This window comes from Theropithecus gelada, chromosome 14 (genome assembly GCF_003255815.1).
Source record: "Theropithecus gelada isolate Dixy chromosome 14, Tgel_1.0, whole genome shotgun sequence".
NCBI classification, from domain to species: Eukaryota; Metazoa; Chordata; class Mammalia; order Primates; family Cercopithecidae; genus Theropithecus; species Theropithecus gelada.
Window position 1 is genome coordinate 14,923,115 of NC_037682.1, and position 14,784 is coordinate 14,937,898.

Genomic DNA, 14,784 nt, shown 5'->3' on the forward strand with positions numbered 1-14,784 from the left:
CATGCCCTGCTAATTTTGTTTATTTTCTGTAGAGATGAGGTCTCACTATGCTGCACAGGCTGGTCTCAAACTCCTGGGCTTAAGTGATACTCTTGCCTTGGACTCCCAAAGTGCTGGGATTACAGGTAGAAGACACCATGCCTGGCCCTGAGAGGTAATTTTACTGGTAGACTTCTGCTTTGGTTTTTGTTTCTAAGTCACTGTTCTGATATCTCAGACACCCAACTTTCCCTGTAAATTGGCCTCTTTTCAGCCCCTGCAGTTGACCCCTGCCACCTCAAAGGGCCCTTAATCTGTGAATGTCAGCCTTCTCCTTTTCCTCACCTCCACCCTCCACCGCCTTTCCCAGAAGAGTCCTAGGCTTTACAGAAAGGGTGGGAACACGTGGCACTCATGCAAGGTGCCAAGTACTGAAGGAGTGTTTTAAAATACTCATTTTTCCTTTCACCCTATAAAAGCAGCCCTGGTGTCTGAACTGGTCAGTTCCTCAGGCCCTCTGGACCTGCCTGGCTCCACCAGTCCCTGTCTGTGTGCCTACCTGTTTTTGAGGCCGGATAATAACCATCTGATATTCGGGCCAGGAGTCCACCAACACCTCCATGTTGAAGGGGTTCCCGTGATTGATGTGATACACAGAGCCGTACACCTGAAGGAGGAATGAAAGGGACTAGGAGAGGTGGAGATCCCCAGAGATGGGGATCTGGATGTGAAGAGGAAGAGAAAAATGGAGGTTAAGAAAAGGTACTGGGACCACATCAGTGATGGTGAGATGAGCAGCATCTCCAGGACCATACTGATGGATGTGAAGATACCAGCAAGCAGGCAGAACTCATAGGCAGGTGTCCTTGTGATACCAAAGAGCTACTGTGCACTAGCTGGGCACTTGGCAATGCTCTTAGCACTTATATTGTATAGATTTATTCAGTGCCCACAGCAACTTTAAGAGGTAGGTGCTAATCGTATTCCTATTTCATTGAAGAAAAGACCAAACATAAAGTCAGAGAAAGGGAAAGAAACATCCACAAAGCCATATGACTAGAAAATGGCAGCCTTGGAATGCATATCCATTCGGACTGGCTCCAAACCATGTTTGTAGCAACCATTCTCCACCGCCTCTCCAATGGGCGACAAAACCTGCTGAGTGGGCCTAGCTGCCTCTTCCCGAAGAGAAGCAGCAGCTCGTGATATGCCTCTTGTGCCCCCAACCCCATCCTGTTCCCCAGCTCAAACCCTTTGCAAAAAGTCAGGAAGGACCAGAATCACAAGCTTGCTATTTTCTCATCCTCAACACCCCTACTCCCATACCCTGACCTCCCACGGTTCCCTCACCTTCAGGGACTCAGGGATGCTCCTGGCCAAGGATTTGTATAGGGCCAGCAGCTTATGGGAGTTATTCAGTAGGATCATTCTGTGGGATGCTTCAGACCTCGAGACCTTCAAGAAGAAACTCTGAAAAGATAAGAAGTGAACAGAACATGTTAAGGAACCAAATGAATTTAAAATGCACTTTATATATCTCCATTCAAGTAACATTCATGGTGTAGGTACTGTTAGTATCATCTTCATTCTGAATACACCAAAGCTCAGAGAGACTAAGTAAATTTCTCAAGTTCTTACAGAGATAAATGCCAAAGTCAGATTTTGAAACCATATATGAATGGCTCTGAAACCCAGGCCCTTCCTCCCTGGTGGAATGAATTAAAAGTGAATATTAAGAGTTCTGTGAGCTTCCCAAATGCCTGTAGCAGACACTCCACCACCGCCATCACAACTTTTTTCCCATATTTTGGTCATCAGATGCCTGAGAATTCTTCTTTCATCCGGAATAGAAAATATCAGCTCTCTAAGAACAAGTATGACTAAAAAACTTAAAGCAGGAGTTGGCACAGATCTTCTTTAGTTTCTCAGGGCCAAATATTTCAGACCTATGGCCATTTTGGAACTTGTCCCAGTTTCATTAAAAATTTTAAAAAAGATAGAAAAATTTTGACACATACCTGTAAACTTTTATTGAAAGTTCATTCAGAATTCTCAGAAATGTGCCAATAATTTAACAATAACTTGGAGAAGGTTATCATCACAACTGATAGGTTCAAAGCTTAGGCTGCTTTCAAATTTTAGTTCTGTCTCCTACTTCTTTGTTAAGTTGCTTAACCAATCAGAATCTCAAAGTGTTTTCTCACCACTTTGGAACTGGAAATTAGAATGCATGTTTTCCAGAGGAACTAGATTACACAATGCAATACATATAAAATGCATAGTATTATACCTGGAATAAAGTAAGAACAATATCTAACATGTTGGTTTTTTAATTGACTTTATATTAATCAACATGTCACATAGAGATTCAGCAATTATATCAAATAATATAACAATAATTAAAAATGTAAAGAACTTATGACAAGCTTAATTAATGTAAGAGAAGAAACCCATGGATCAGATATTTGAAACAATCATTTGCAAATTAGTTAATACACGTTTGAAATTTTTTATCCATGAAGGTTAAATAGTTAACAGACATGTGTTAAGTAATAGGCAAGGTGGAACATCTTTTGTCTTGTCTGGGGTCAAAGGCCTCAAAGTTAAACTATGTTCTGTAGCTAGATGAAGCAATGTTTAAACAAAGGCATCCTTTTGCAAGATCTCAGAATTTCGGAATGTTTGAATACTCAAGGAACTTTTAGTAAATAAAACTGGATCTCTGGCATAAGCCTATCCCCTGTCTGACTCTGCTGTTCTTGTAGCTGTCAAAAAACACTGGTGTTTTTTTCCATCTCCAAGTGATTTCTTTGATCTGTTTCTCACCTGATTTAACTAAAATTGCCCATACCTGTGTGTTTCACCATTGTCTTCTCCTTTGAGCTTTTGGTCAAGATTTTAAAGTTTTAATTCAAGATCTACCATGCTATATCACTCCCCACAAAAAAACCTGTGTTCCATTTGCCCCAGGAACACTATAGTCTGGGCTGATACATGAGAACGATCCCCACATCTATCAGCTGCCACATGTTTGTCCAAAATACCTCTCCTATCCATTCCCTGCTCCATCCCCTTGCAATGACCTTAGTTGAGGGCCTCCTCCGCCTCATACTTAATATTGCTCTTATGACCCCACCCTGGCCTCAGCTTCTAACATCTACCCAAATAAAAGTGTTCTCTACCTGTATTCCTACCATTAACATTTCTTTTCTAAATCAGGAAGCTGCTAAAAACCTGGAGAGACCCCTCCCCACCTTCTTTAAAAAATTGTTGTAAAGTATACATAACACAGAACTTAACCATTTAACCATTTTTAAGCATAGAATGCAGCAGCATTATGTACATTCATAATGCTTATCCATTTCCAGAACGTTTTTGTTATCCTAAATGGCAACTATACCCATTAAACCACAATTACTCATTCCCTGTCTCCCTAGTCCCTGGCTCCTATATATCCTATGATATTGGTCCATCTGGGTCTGGCTTATTTCACTTAGCATAATGTTTTCAAGGTTCACCTATGTTGTATTATGTATCAGAATTTCATTCCTTAACTAAAATAATTTTTCATAATATATGGAAAATAAGTTTAATGTCCACTAAAGAGAAATTGTAAATTTGTGAATGGCAGTTAGTAAATATGAGTAGTACACAGTCAGTGGTCACTGTGAAGACTATAAAAAAGCAATTATAATGAATAATGGGTAAAAAAATCAAAATATATAACTTTTACACATGTACCCATAGTATGTTTGCATGTGGACAAGGACTTGAAGGGAATAAATAAACATGAAAATTGTTTTTGGGCAGTGAAAGTATGTGTGATTTATTTCTTATTTAAGAATTTTATTTTGTACCATTGACATGTTTTTATTTTTAGGCTAAATTGAAAAAAACATGGAAGGCACTTGAACCATAGTTAAAGATGAGAATTATGGAAACAGAATAAACGCTATATATTTTTGTCTTTTTTCCCCACAGTCCCATCAGCTATCAAGTGTCTTTTTTTGTAGGGAGAAGGAAAAAGCTCCCCAGGTCTCACGATTCTGTACGTGCCTCATCCTGTCACCCACAGCGGTCAACAAAGAGTGCAAGACAGATTATTCCAAAGAGAATAGCAGTTGACACTCCATAGTACCAAAACTGTTTTTAGTCAAAAGGTACTTTCCTGAGAGCTCTCATTTTTAAATGTACTTGGCATTGTTTAAATGCATTGGCATTGCCATTCATTTGGAATGTTCCACTCTAAGTTATCTTTAGTAACATTTTGCCATTTCTGTAAGACTTAGCTGCCTCCCAGTCCTAATGTATAAGCCAGAAGGAACTCAGTTTTCCAGAAATTAAGGATCCAATTTTTACCTAAAATATTGGCTTTACTCTTTGGTTCTCTTGATAAGCCAATGAATTTTTTCCTACCTAGGCGCACAAAAAAAAAAAAAAAAAGAAGAAACAAAGGGGTAGAACACAAATATCCCTGTGAATTTTCAAAAGCCAAATTTTATAACTCCTGCAACGTTACTGCTTAATATCAGTTCCTTTCTGACGCAGTGAGATGTAAGAGGCCTCTAACTGGATCCAAGTCCATCAATTCCAAGATCAAATCTGTTCCCAGACCCAGTCTATTTCCTGTTATGACGCCAAACCCAGTTTGGATCAGAAATTTGCTCCAAGCAACTCAAAGAGCTCAAAACACAAATGCGTGAACCTCCAAAATGCGAGAGGGAGCTTACGTATTATCCTCAGTCTCTCTGAGAGACCAGTGGACGCAATTGGATCCTGCAGGTACTTTCTGTGTTCACTTAGTGCTCCTGGGGATACTGGAAGCTCCACTTCAGATCCTGCTTCTGACACCATCTGATAAAATAAAAACTTCAGCTGAATTAAATTTAAAGGAGTTTAATTAAGCAATAAACAATCTGAATCTGGTAGCCTTCAGAATCACAACAGATTCACAGAGGCTCCGGGGGTGCCTCATGGTCAAAACAAATTTATAGACCAAAAAAGGTAAAGTGAAGTACAAGAACCGGAAATGAGGTACAGAAACAGTGAGATTGGTTACAACTGGGGGTTTGCCTTATTTGAACACAGTTTGAACATTCAGCAGTCTATGAGTGATTGAAGTATGGCTGCTGGGATTGGCCAACACTCAAGTATTGTTACAGGTGCACACTACTAAATAAGGTTTTCAATTTTGTCTGACTATTAAAGTAAGTAACAGTTCACCCACAGGACCCAAATGTAGAAGTACAGAGTCCTTCTCAGGCCATAATTAGTTTGTTTTAACACTTTGTGGCAAAATTTATTGAAAGGATTATCTACACATGCTATCTCTAATCCCCCTCCTAATCTTATGTAATTGGGTTTTTGCTGCTACCATTCTACTGAAACACTTTTTAATGCCGTCAGTGATCTCTATGTTATTAAATCCAATGGTCAATTATTGCTTCTCATCTTAATAGATCATCCTTTAATGAACTTCTGTCACTTGGTTTCCAAGACAACACACTCTTGGTTTCCCTTTAACTTTACTAAAGGTTACTTCTTCTCAGTCTCCTTGGTGGACCCTTATATTCTCCCCAATTTCTTAATTTTGGATTACTTCAAAGTTCCTGGTGATCCCATCTGGTCTCATGGCTTTAAAATAAATGTACCTGCCAATGACTAATACATTTAAATTATTACTCAAACTTTTTTCCAAACTCAAGACATATGTATCTAATGGCCTGTTTGACATTTCTTGGATTCCACCCAATAGCCATCTCAGACTCATTATGTCTCAGATCGAACTCCTTATCCACCCTCTCCACCCAGCCTACTTCACCTGTAGTCTTTCTCAACTTAGTTGATGGCAACTCCATTTTTTCCCCTGTTCAAATAAAAATTTTTGGAGTTATTCTTAAGTATCTTTTCCGCTCCCACTGTACATCCAATTCATTACGACATCCTGCTAATTCTGGTTGGGAGAAAATTCTTCATGACTTCTCACATTTCTGTATGTCTTATTAGCAGAGACATCGATACCCTTCACTCCTATCTTTTCAAGGATGTTTGTAAAGACGACATCTTGGAAGCTAGATATATTGCTTTCTTCTGAAGCAGAGGGCAGGTCTGCTTACTGATGAGGATAAGAAAGATAATGTCTCCCTCTGGAGCAAAGTTCAGACAGGTTTGCTTGCAGTTCATTATAAAACATCCAGGTTCCCTAAATTCAGGGTTGCTTGGCCGCAACACACATCTGTTGCATTTGCAACATTAAACTGCCTTTCTGTATTTCCTCTGCAGGACTTGTGGAGCAAGGATGACTGACACAAACACAAAAACCATTCTCCCTGTTGAGTGAGTCATAAAACCCTGTCTTTGACCTAAGAAGCTTGTGTCATCTGCCAGCATTCATGAAACTTTGCCCCAAGTAGGGTTAACTTTTATATGCTTCACAGTTCTTAGCAGTCTTTTCTGGATGGAGAATGTCTTTAGTCTTCCATCAATAACAAACCTGGATGCCCCTTTTAAAACAAAAGCCAGATTTTGTCATTCCTTTGTGCAACTCCTGCAGTAACTCTCAATCTCATTTAGAGAAAGAGATACAAATTGCTTATAACAGTTCTCTAAGTTAGAGTCCAGTTACCTCCCGGATATCTGTCCAGTCAGGTCCTAGACCTCACTCTTTTGGCCTCTCTGCTTCAGGCACTTGGTTGTCCTTTTTCTTCTGCCTGTATTCTGTTTTCTCACTAGACGTACAGAAGACTCTAATACCTTTTTTAAGTCTTCACCTAAAAGCCACCTGCTCAATAAGGCCTCCGTTGGCCATCCTATTAAAAATTACAACTCCTCCCCTAGTCACTCTGCAATGTTTATGTGCCCCATTGTTATTCTCTGTCTCTATTTGTTTTTTTGAAGGGTCTCGCTCTTTCACCTAGGTTGGAGTGCAGTGGCGGGATCAAGACGCACTGCAGCCTTGATCTTTCAGGCTCAAGCAATCCTCCAACCTCAGTCTCTTGCATAGCTGGGACTACAAGTATGAATCACTGTGCTTGGTTAATTTTTTATTTTTATTTTATAGAGATGGGGGGAGCGGGTCTTTGTTTCCCAGGTTCATCTCAAACTCCGGTTACAATTTTATAAACTTCTGTGTCAAACTCTGATACCTCAAAATACCTAGCAGAGATAAATGTAAAACCCAGACAAAAATGTATGCTGACAATTATGATGACATTTCTATTTTTATTTTATAAGACTTTTAATACTAGCTTGCTAAAGATTTACTTAACATGAACATGAAAAATACTTTGGACTTATTTACTTTATCTATGAGCATTCTTTTATTTATAAGCCAATTGGATAGTCACAACATTTAAAGTAATACAAATGCTTACACATAAACACATCTAGACATACATACACAAAAAGATCCAATAGCGTTTACCTTGGAAGTCTAGCTATTGAAATACAAACTCACCAGTCTGCAAACTTCACATGGCTGAACTTTGTTAGCCTTGATCAATAATCCAGTGAAGGCTGTGAACCAAAATTTTCGGTAAAACAGTTTCCGTGGCAGTTTAATTTTTAAAGTCCAAACCTCTCCAGACTCCAAAGAACACTGGGGTCAAACAGCACCACAGGAGAACATCACATATTAACTTGGCCCAACAGCAGTACAAAAGCCTGAATACATGGAAATCCAACCCACTTTGCCATTCAAGAGCAAATACCAGATTCCAAACTATACTGGGGTCAAACAGTGTTATAAAAGAGTGTCAGTTTATTAAATTCTAATTTCCCATGACTACATCAGGCACATGCAAACAGTCACTAAAACAATCCAACTGCTGCAGGATCAAACAAGCCCCAAAAGTCTACAAACTGAACGAGTTGGGGTGATTCCTCTCTCCATTGGTTGGGTTCAATCAATCTGCAAATGAAAATTCCTTCAGAATTTCTCCAATGGAGAGGAGCTGATCCCACTCTCTGGTAACCACAAAAGATACTCAATTGCCTGGACACACACACAATGACAAACAAGCTCCCAGGAGTGTCCATACTGGAACAATCAGGCTACTTCCCTCTTTTCATCAGTTGGGCTTGTTCAACCTGCAAATGGAAATTCCTTTAAAAATTTCCCAAATTGAGAGGAGCAGATCCTTCTTTCTGGGCCCACAAAAGACAGTCACCTATCTGGATGCAGATGTCAAATTTCAAAAGCAGTTCTTCCAAGGTAATCAAGAACATAGTTGAGGCCAGCGCGGCTGGCCCCAAAGAGAGGGAACTCATCTCCAGTCAAAATTGGGTAAGCAGCTGCTTAGGAGGGCTTTGGGACTCCAGGCCCATGGCTGCCAATCCAAAGGGTTCCGGGTCGGGGAACAAAAGTCCATTACTAAACACCAGGGGTGTGGTCTAGGTCCTGCTGTTCACTGCACAGAAAACCAATCAATATCACCAATTATTGCCAAGGAAGAAGGCCGAATTGGATGCTGTAGCATAGGAGATGCAAGCTCAGTCTCAAATCCATCTGCCTGACCAACTAAATTATGAGTTTACATAGCAGGGAAGAAATGTAACAATGTGTAGAAAAACAGGAACTCAGGAGACCTAAGGAAGCAATCATGATTTATGAGAAGCCTGGGGTCCATTGTGTGGATGGGCTCATCTGGTGAGTTTCAGTTCTTTGATACTTTTTGAGGTACCTAGGGGTCCTTTACTAAGAATGAAATTAATATAAAACAAATGAAAGTTTCAAGCTTTAAGACCAGAGGGCCAATTTCTATGTTTATACAAAAATCTATCTATGGGACTACAAGGGAGGTTTCAATTCCAGCGCCAGTGCTAGCTGCAATCTGCCTCCAGTCCGCCTATGTTTCTGACAAACTCTGTATCAGGACTTTGGCCAGGAAAATAGCTTCCTCTACCATCTGTGGGCTCCTCTCCCATCTGTAGGGTTTGCTGAGCTTGTTGAGCTTCTTCGACCACTTCAGTTCCCAAGGCGACTTCTTTGCATCAGCCTTTCAGACCAGCTCTGGAGTGTCTCTAAAAGTCAGCCTGTGCCTATGGGATGCAATGGGGTAAGGCTGGAACTAGACCCCTATGCTTCCCTCCCAGAAACACATGCTATCTGACAGAGTGGTTACTCTGCAGGACTCCAGCAGGGGATTCGCCAAGTCCACTTCTCTGAAGTATCCAGTCTGTGGTTCAAAATCGTGGTCTCAGGCTCCACACTGGCCCCACCCTACCCCAGTCCTAGGCCAGCTTCAGGCTTCAAGCTGGTTTTTGTGTCCCAGGATCCAATAAGCTCAGGGCCCAGCTGTGCGCTAGCAAACCCAGTGTACAGGCTGAGTTCAGTAGTTCCTGGTGTGTCCAGAATTGATGGGCTCTTGGTCTCACCGACTTCAAGAATGAAGCCACAGACTCTCACAGTGAGCGTTACAGTTCTTAAAGATGGTGTGTCTGGAGTTTGTTCCTTCAGACGTTCAGATGTGTCTGGAGTTTCTTCCTTCTGGTGGGTTCGTGGTCTTGCTGTCAGGAGTGAAGCTGCAGACCTTCATGGTGAGTGTTATAGCTCTTAAAGGTAGCGCATCTGGAGTTGTTTGTTCTCCCGGGTGGGTTAGTGGACTTGCTGGCTTCAGGAGTGAAGCTGCAGATCTTCGTGGTGAGTGTTACAGCTCATAAAGGCAGCATGGACCCAAATAATGACCAGCAGCAAGATTTACGGCAAAGAGCAAAAGAACAATGGTCCCACGGTGTGTAACGGGACCCTAGGGTTGCCGCTGGTTGGCTCAGGCAGTCTGCTTTTATTCCCTTATCTGGTCCCACCCACATCCTGCTGATTGGTCCATTTTACAGAGAGCTGATTGGTCCGCTTTACAGAGAGTTATTGGTCTGTTTTGACAGAGTGCTGATTGGTGCATTTACAATCCTTGAGCTAGACATAAAAGTTTTCCAAGTACCCACTAGGTTAGCTAGATACAGAGTGCTGATTGGTGCACATACAATCCTACAGCTAGACATAAAAGTTCTCCAAGTCCCCATCCAGTTCAGGAGCCCAGCTGCCTTCACCCAGTGGATCCTGCAGCGGGGCTGCAGGCAGAGTTGCCTGCTAGTCCCAAGCCGTGTCTGCACTCCTCAGCCCTTGGGCTGTCCATGGGACCAGGCGCCATGGAGCAGGGGGCGGCGCCCTGTCCGGGAGGCTGAGGCTGCTCAGGAGCCCACCACAGGGCGGGGAGCTCAGACATGGCGGGCTGCAGGTCCCAAGCCGTGCCCCGCGGGGAGGCAGCTAAGGCCCCATGAGAATTTGAGTGCAGCCCCGGCTGGTGGGCACTGCCGGGGCCGGGGCAACCTCCGCAGCTGCTGGCCTGGGTGCTAAGCCCCTCACTGCCCTGGGCTGGCAGCGCTGGCTGGCCACTCCGTGTGCAGGGCCCACCGAGCCCCAGCTCGCCCCCGTCGGAACTCACGCTGGCCCCAGAGTGCAGCCCCGGTTCCCACCCGCCCCTCTCCTTCCACACCTCCCCCCAAGCAGAGGGAGGAGGCTCTGGCCTCAGCCAGTCCAGAGAGGGGCTCTGGCGGGCTGAAGGGCTCCTCAAGTGCTGCCAGAGTGGACGCCGAGGCCGGAGGCTGAGGAGGCGCTGTGAGTGAGGGCTGCTAGCAAATTGTCACCTCTCACTGATGCTAGGCTGGACATCATGGACCAAGGCTCTAGGACCATCTTTGAAGACTCAGGCTCTAGGTAAGCCTCCATCTACCAAGATCCTAGGTCCATTTCTCCATATTCAGGCTCTAATCCTGCACCAGTACCAGGCCAGTCCCCATGGACTCAGATTCCATGTTTATCCCAGTAGACCCAGACACTAGGCCCGTTGCAGAACCTAGCCAGTGCCTGCAGACAGAGGCTCAATGCCCACATCAGAGCCATGTCAGCCCCTGTGGACCCACACTTCAGTCCAGCCCCTATTGGTACAGGCTCTATGCCTGCCTTGTAGACATGGGCTTTATGTTCATGCCTGCATACCCAGTGAAAATATCCATCCCAGTGGATCCAGGATTTAGGCCCAACTCTACAGACCCAGGAACCAGGCCTACCACCTGCTGACACAAGCACCAGGCTAGGCTGCCTGAAGGCTTCAGCAATAAGTTCACCTGCAGACCACAACAGAAACCCTGCCAAGAGTTGCTGGATGACTGGGAAAGGGTTTTTCCAGACAAAGCCAGTATACAAAGACTAGAATAACTTTGCTGTTTATCAAATGTACAGATACCCTGAATAGATCTTTCTCTCTCTCTCCCTGTTTTTTTTTTCTTTTTACTAGTTTATAATAATCTTAAAAACTCTATCACACCCATAAACCACCACAGGTAAGAGGATGAGAGAGATAGGGAATGAATGCTACAGTATGTGGACAGAGTGGGGAATCCAGGGATTCCCTAGGGTAGTGTGGAATGAAGGCAGGGAGTGTGAATAGAAGGTTGTGGCTTGGATCCTTATTGCTGGATGGGGGCTGGCTAGCAGAGGAGAGATGGACTCAAGTTCAGCTAGGAAATAGGGAACATCTCACACCAAAGGCAATGGCAGTTGGGGGCCAGGGGGATGACAGTACATTTTCTACACAGACTACAGAGGTGAGTGAGAGCTTCAGAGACTTGCACCCCTTCACAGGAAGAAATGGGTTAGAGGTTTTTGACTTAAAAGCTCCCAAATTGGTATCTGACCCAATTTCCTAAAATGGCAGCTCACCATTCAGGCAGAGGTACTGAAAAGAAAAGTATAGCAAGAATATCTGGTTTGGAGATCAAGTAAGGGATAAGGGGAGACAGTGGTGCTCTCTAAATCTGATTCAGAAAAAAGCAAGGATTGATAGAGGGTCTTGGGTGAAATGGTGGCCAACACTTTGGGAGAAGACATTGCACCAGAAGCTGTAGGCATTCCGGAAGGCTCACGTACACGGGAGTTCACATTAGGTGGGAAAAGAACCAAGAACAATAAATTAGGACTTCATGTTGCTGTCACCTGGCATAATATAAATCAAGTAATTTTTGTCCTTTTAAAATATAAGGCAACTTGTCAACACATAATTTAAAAATTGGTCTTCAGCCACATTGCTTCAGATTACCAGAGAATTCCTGGCTAAAGAGCAGTGGATACTAAACAAAACTCAACATCTTAAGAACCATCAGCTCACATTGCCTAGAGACAAGTGGAAAGGGAAGGGCTTATCTGATCCAATAATTTTTTATAAAAAGCCCAATTCTGCATTTTTAACAGAAGAACGGTGTAAAAAATTATAACAAAGCCTAATCTAAGTTTAAAGTTACAGAAAAGTGTTAAATTCTAGCTAACTTATCATCACTTGGGAATGAGACCATTGGGTATGGAGTGGATGAAGGGGTGCCCTAAGAATAAACACCGGGAAAGAGGGGCTGTTTCCAAAGCAGGCTCATCTCCAGTTCTTAGAACCATGCTCATTAGGAAAAGGAAGCACTCAAGGAACTGAAAGCTTTGTGGAATATTTTCCCCCGCTTTCTTCTTTAAACTGAGGGGCTGCACTTGAAGGTACTTGTGGAGTCACTCACATTCAATGCTATTCAAACCCAAACTACATTCACACAGACACATGACATTAAAATTTATACTGTAGAGCAATATTCTTAGCCGCTGTAGAGAAAACAAGTGCATTTTAACTTTTTTCTTTTTTTGTGTGTTTTTAAGCCCAAACTCCAAAGTGATCCGTCGTTCCTTTCCTACCTAATTCCTTGAGTAAGGTATTTTTTGTTTGTTTGTTTTGCTTGTTTTTTGTTTTGTTTTGTTTTGTTTTTTTAAATAAGGGCAGCAGATAAATCAGGAGAGAGGCAACAGTGAGAAAGGGATTTTGGTTATGCTGAATGGTCACTGTGCTTATCTAGATTTAGAAAAGGGAGTCTGGAGTCAGGATGTAAATACAAAGACAGATTTTAGTGCAAGGAAAAAACTTGGAAGGAAATTAGAAGTGCTAGTCCAGTGAAAACATGAATGATGAAAGAGCAAAATGGCCTTATTACTGTTTGGAGAAATAGCAATAAGACATCAACACAACCTGGGGTAGTGGCTCACGCGTGCGCCCTGGAAAGGAAGTGAGTTCACTCCGCAGCATTCCTGGTAAGGGTTTCAGCTCTGGGCTCCGCAAGCATGGAGCAGCTCAGCCCACTGGCCCCGCCACAAGGGGATGAGTGAGAAGGATGAGAAAAGGCTTCCCCAGGTCTAGGCAGTGGGAAGAGGAGGAGGCTGTTCCAGGTCCCAGAATTCACCCAGGGAAGCTCTTTGTGGTGCGTGGACACCCCCTCCCCAGCCGGCTGCCGCTAGCTCCCCACCGCCATCATGAATAGACACTTCTCAAAAGAAGACATAAAAATAACTAATGGGGTTTTTGTTGTTGTTGTTAATGCTCAACAGTACTCGTTATCAAGAAAAAGCAAATTAAAAACACAATATCACCTCACACCTTTTAAAATTGCTATTATCAAGAAGATGAAAGATAACAACTGTTAGAGAGGATGTGAGGAAATGAGAATCCTTGTGTACTGTTGGTGGGAATGTAAACTAGTGCAGCCTTATGCAAAACAATACAGAGGTTCCTCAGAAAGTTAAAAAATAGAGCTATCATATGATCCAGCTATCCCTACTGCATCCATGTTTAAAGGAAATGAAATCAGTACGGGCACACCTCATTTTACTGCACTTCACTTTATCGTGCTTCACAGGTACTGCAGTTTTACAAATATAAAAGGTTTGTGTCAACCCTGCATGAAGCAAGTCTACTGGCACCATTTTTCCAACAAATGTGCTCCCTTCCTGTCTGTGTTACCATTTGGTCATTCCCACAATATTCAGACTTTTTCTGTATTATTGTGTCTGTTAAGGTGATCTGTGATCAGTGATTTTTGGTGGTGCTATTTTAGCTGTTCTGGAGCACCACAAACTGCACCCATACAAGACAGCAAACTTAATTGATAACTGTTGTGTGTTCTGACTGTATCACTGACTGACCGTTCCCAGTCTCTCTCCCTCTCCTCCAGCCTCCTATTCCCTGAGACACAACAACATTTAAATTATGCCAATTATAAACCATATAATGATCTATAAGTATTCATGTGAAGGGAAGAGTCATGAGTCTTTCATTTTAAGCAAAAAGTGAAAAATGATTAAGCATAGTGAGGAAGGCAGGTCAAAATCCAAGACAGTCTAAAAGCTAGGTCTTTTGCACCAAACAGTTAGCCAGGTTGTGAATGCAAGGAAAAATCTTTGAAGGAAATTAAAAGTGCTAATCCAGTGAACGTTTAAATGATAGGAAAGCAAAATAGCCTTACTGCTGTTTGGAGCAAGTTTTAGTGCTCTGGATAGAAAATTAAACTAGCCACAACATTCATAAACCAAACTTCAGTCCTGAACAAGACTCTAACTCTTTTAAGTTATTTGAAGGCTAAGAGAGGTGAGGAAGCTGCAGAAAAAAAGTTGGAAGCTAGCTGAGGTTGGTTCATGAGGTTTAAAGAAAGAAGCCATTTTCTTTTTCTTTTTCTTTTTTTTTTTTTTGTCTTTTAGACAGAGTTTCACTCTGTTGCTCAGGCTGGAATGCAGTCGTGTGGTGATCAGGGCTCACTCCAACCTCTGCCTCCTGGGCTCAAGCGATTCTCCTCCTCAGCCTCCTAAGTAGCTGGGATTACAGGCACCCTCTACCACACCTGGCTGATTTTTCTTTTCTTTTCTCCTTTCTTTTCTCCCTCCCTCCCTCCCTCCTTTCCTTCCTTCCCTTCCTTCCTTCCTTCCTTCCTTCCTTCCTTCCTTCCTTC

The 14,784-nt window shown here is 42.7% G+C and overlaps 1 protein-coding gene across 3 annotated transcripts in view; it reads right to left on the reverse strand.

Annotated features, from left to right (window-relative positions):
* The window catches only part of LOC112606250 (glycine N-acyltransferase-like protein 1), a 13,315-nt gene extending 7,467 nt beyond the window's left edge, over positions 1-5,848 (reverse strand). The window contains exons 1-4 of one of the 3 annotated variants that reach the window (XM_025356452.1): positions 5,801-5,848; positions 4,710-4,833; positions 1,330-1,449; positions 539-646 (exon numbers count right to left, since the gene is read on the reverse strand). In XM_025356452.1, coding sequence (XP_025212237.1) covers positions 539-646; positions 1,330-1,407 — 186 coding nt within the window. In that variant the 5' untranslated portion in view covers positions 1,408-1,449; positions 4,710-4,833; positions 5,801-5,848. Of the gene's footprint in view, positions 1-538; positions 647-1,329; positions 1,450-4,709; positions 4,834-5,052; positions 5,127-5,800 lie in introns of those variants that run through there. The other 2 variants (XM_025356450.1, XM_025356451.1) reach the window with 2 other exon arrangements.
* Between the last annotated feature and the right edge of the window lie 8,936 nt (positions 5,849-14,784).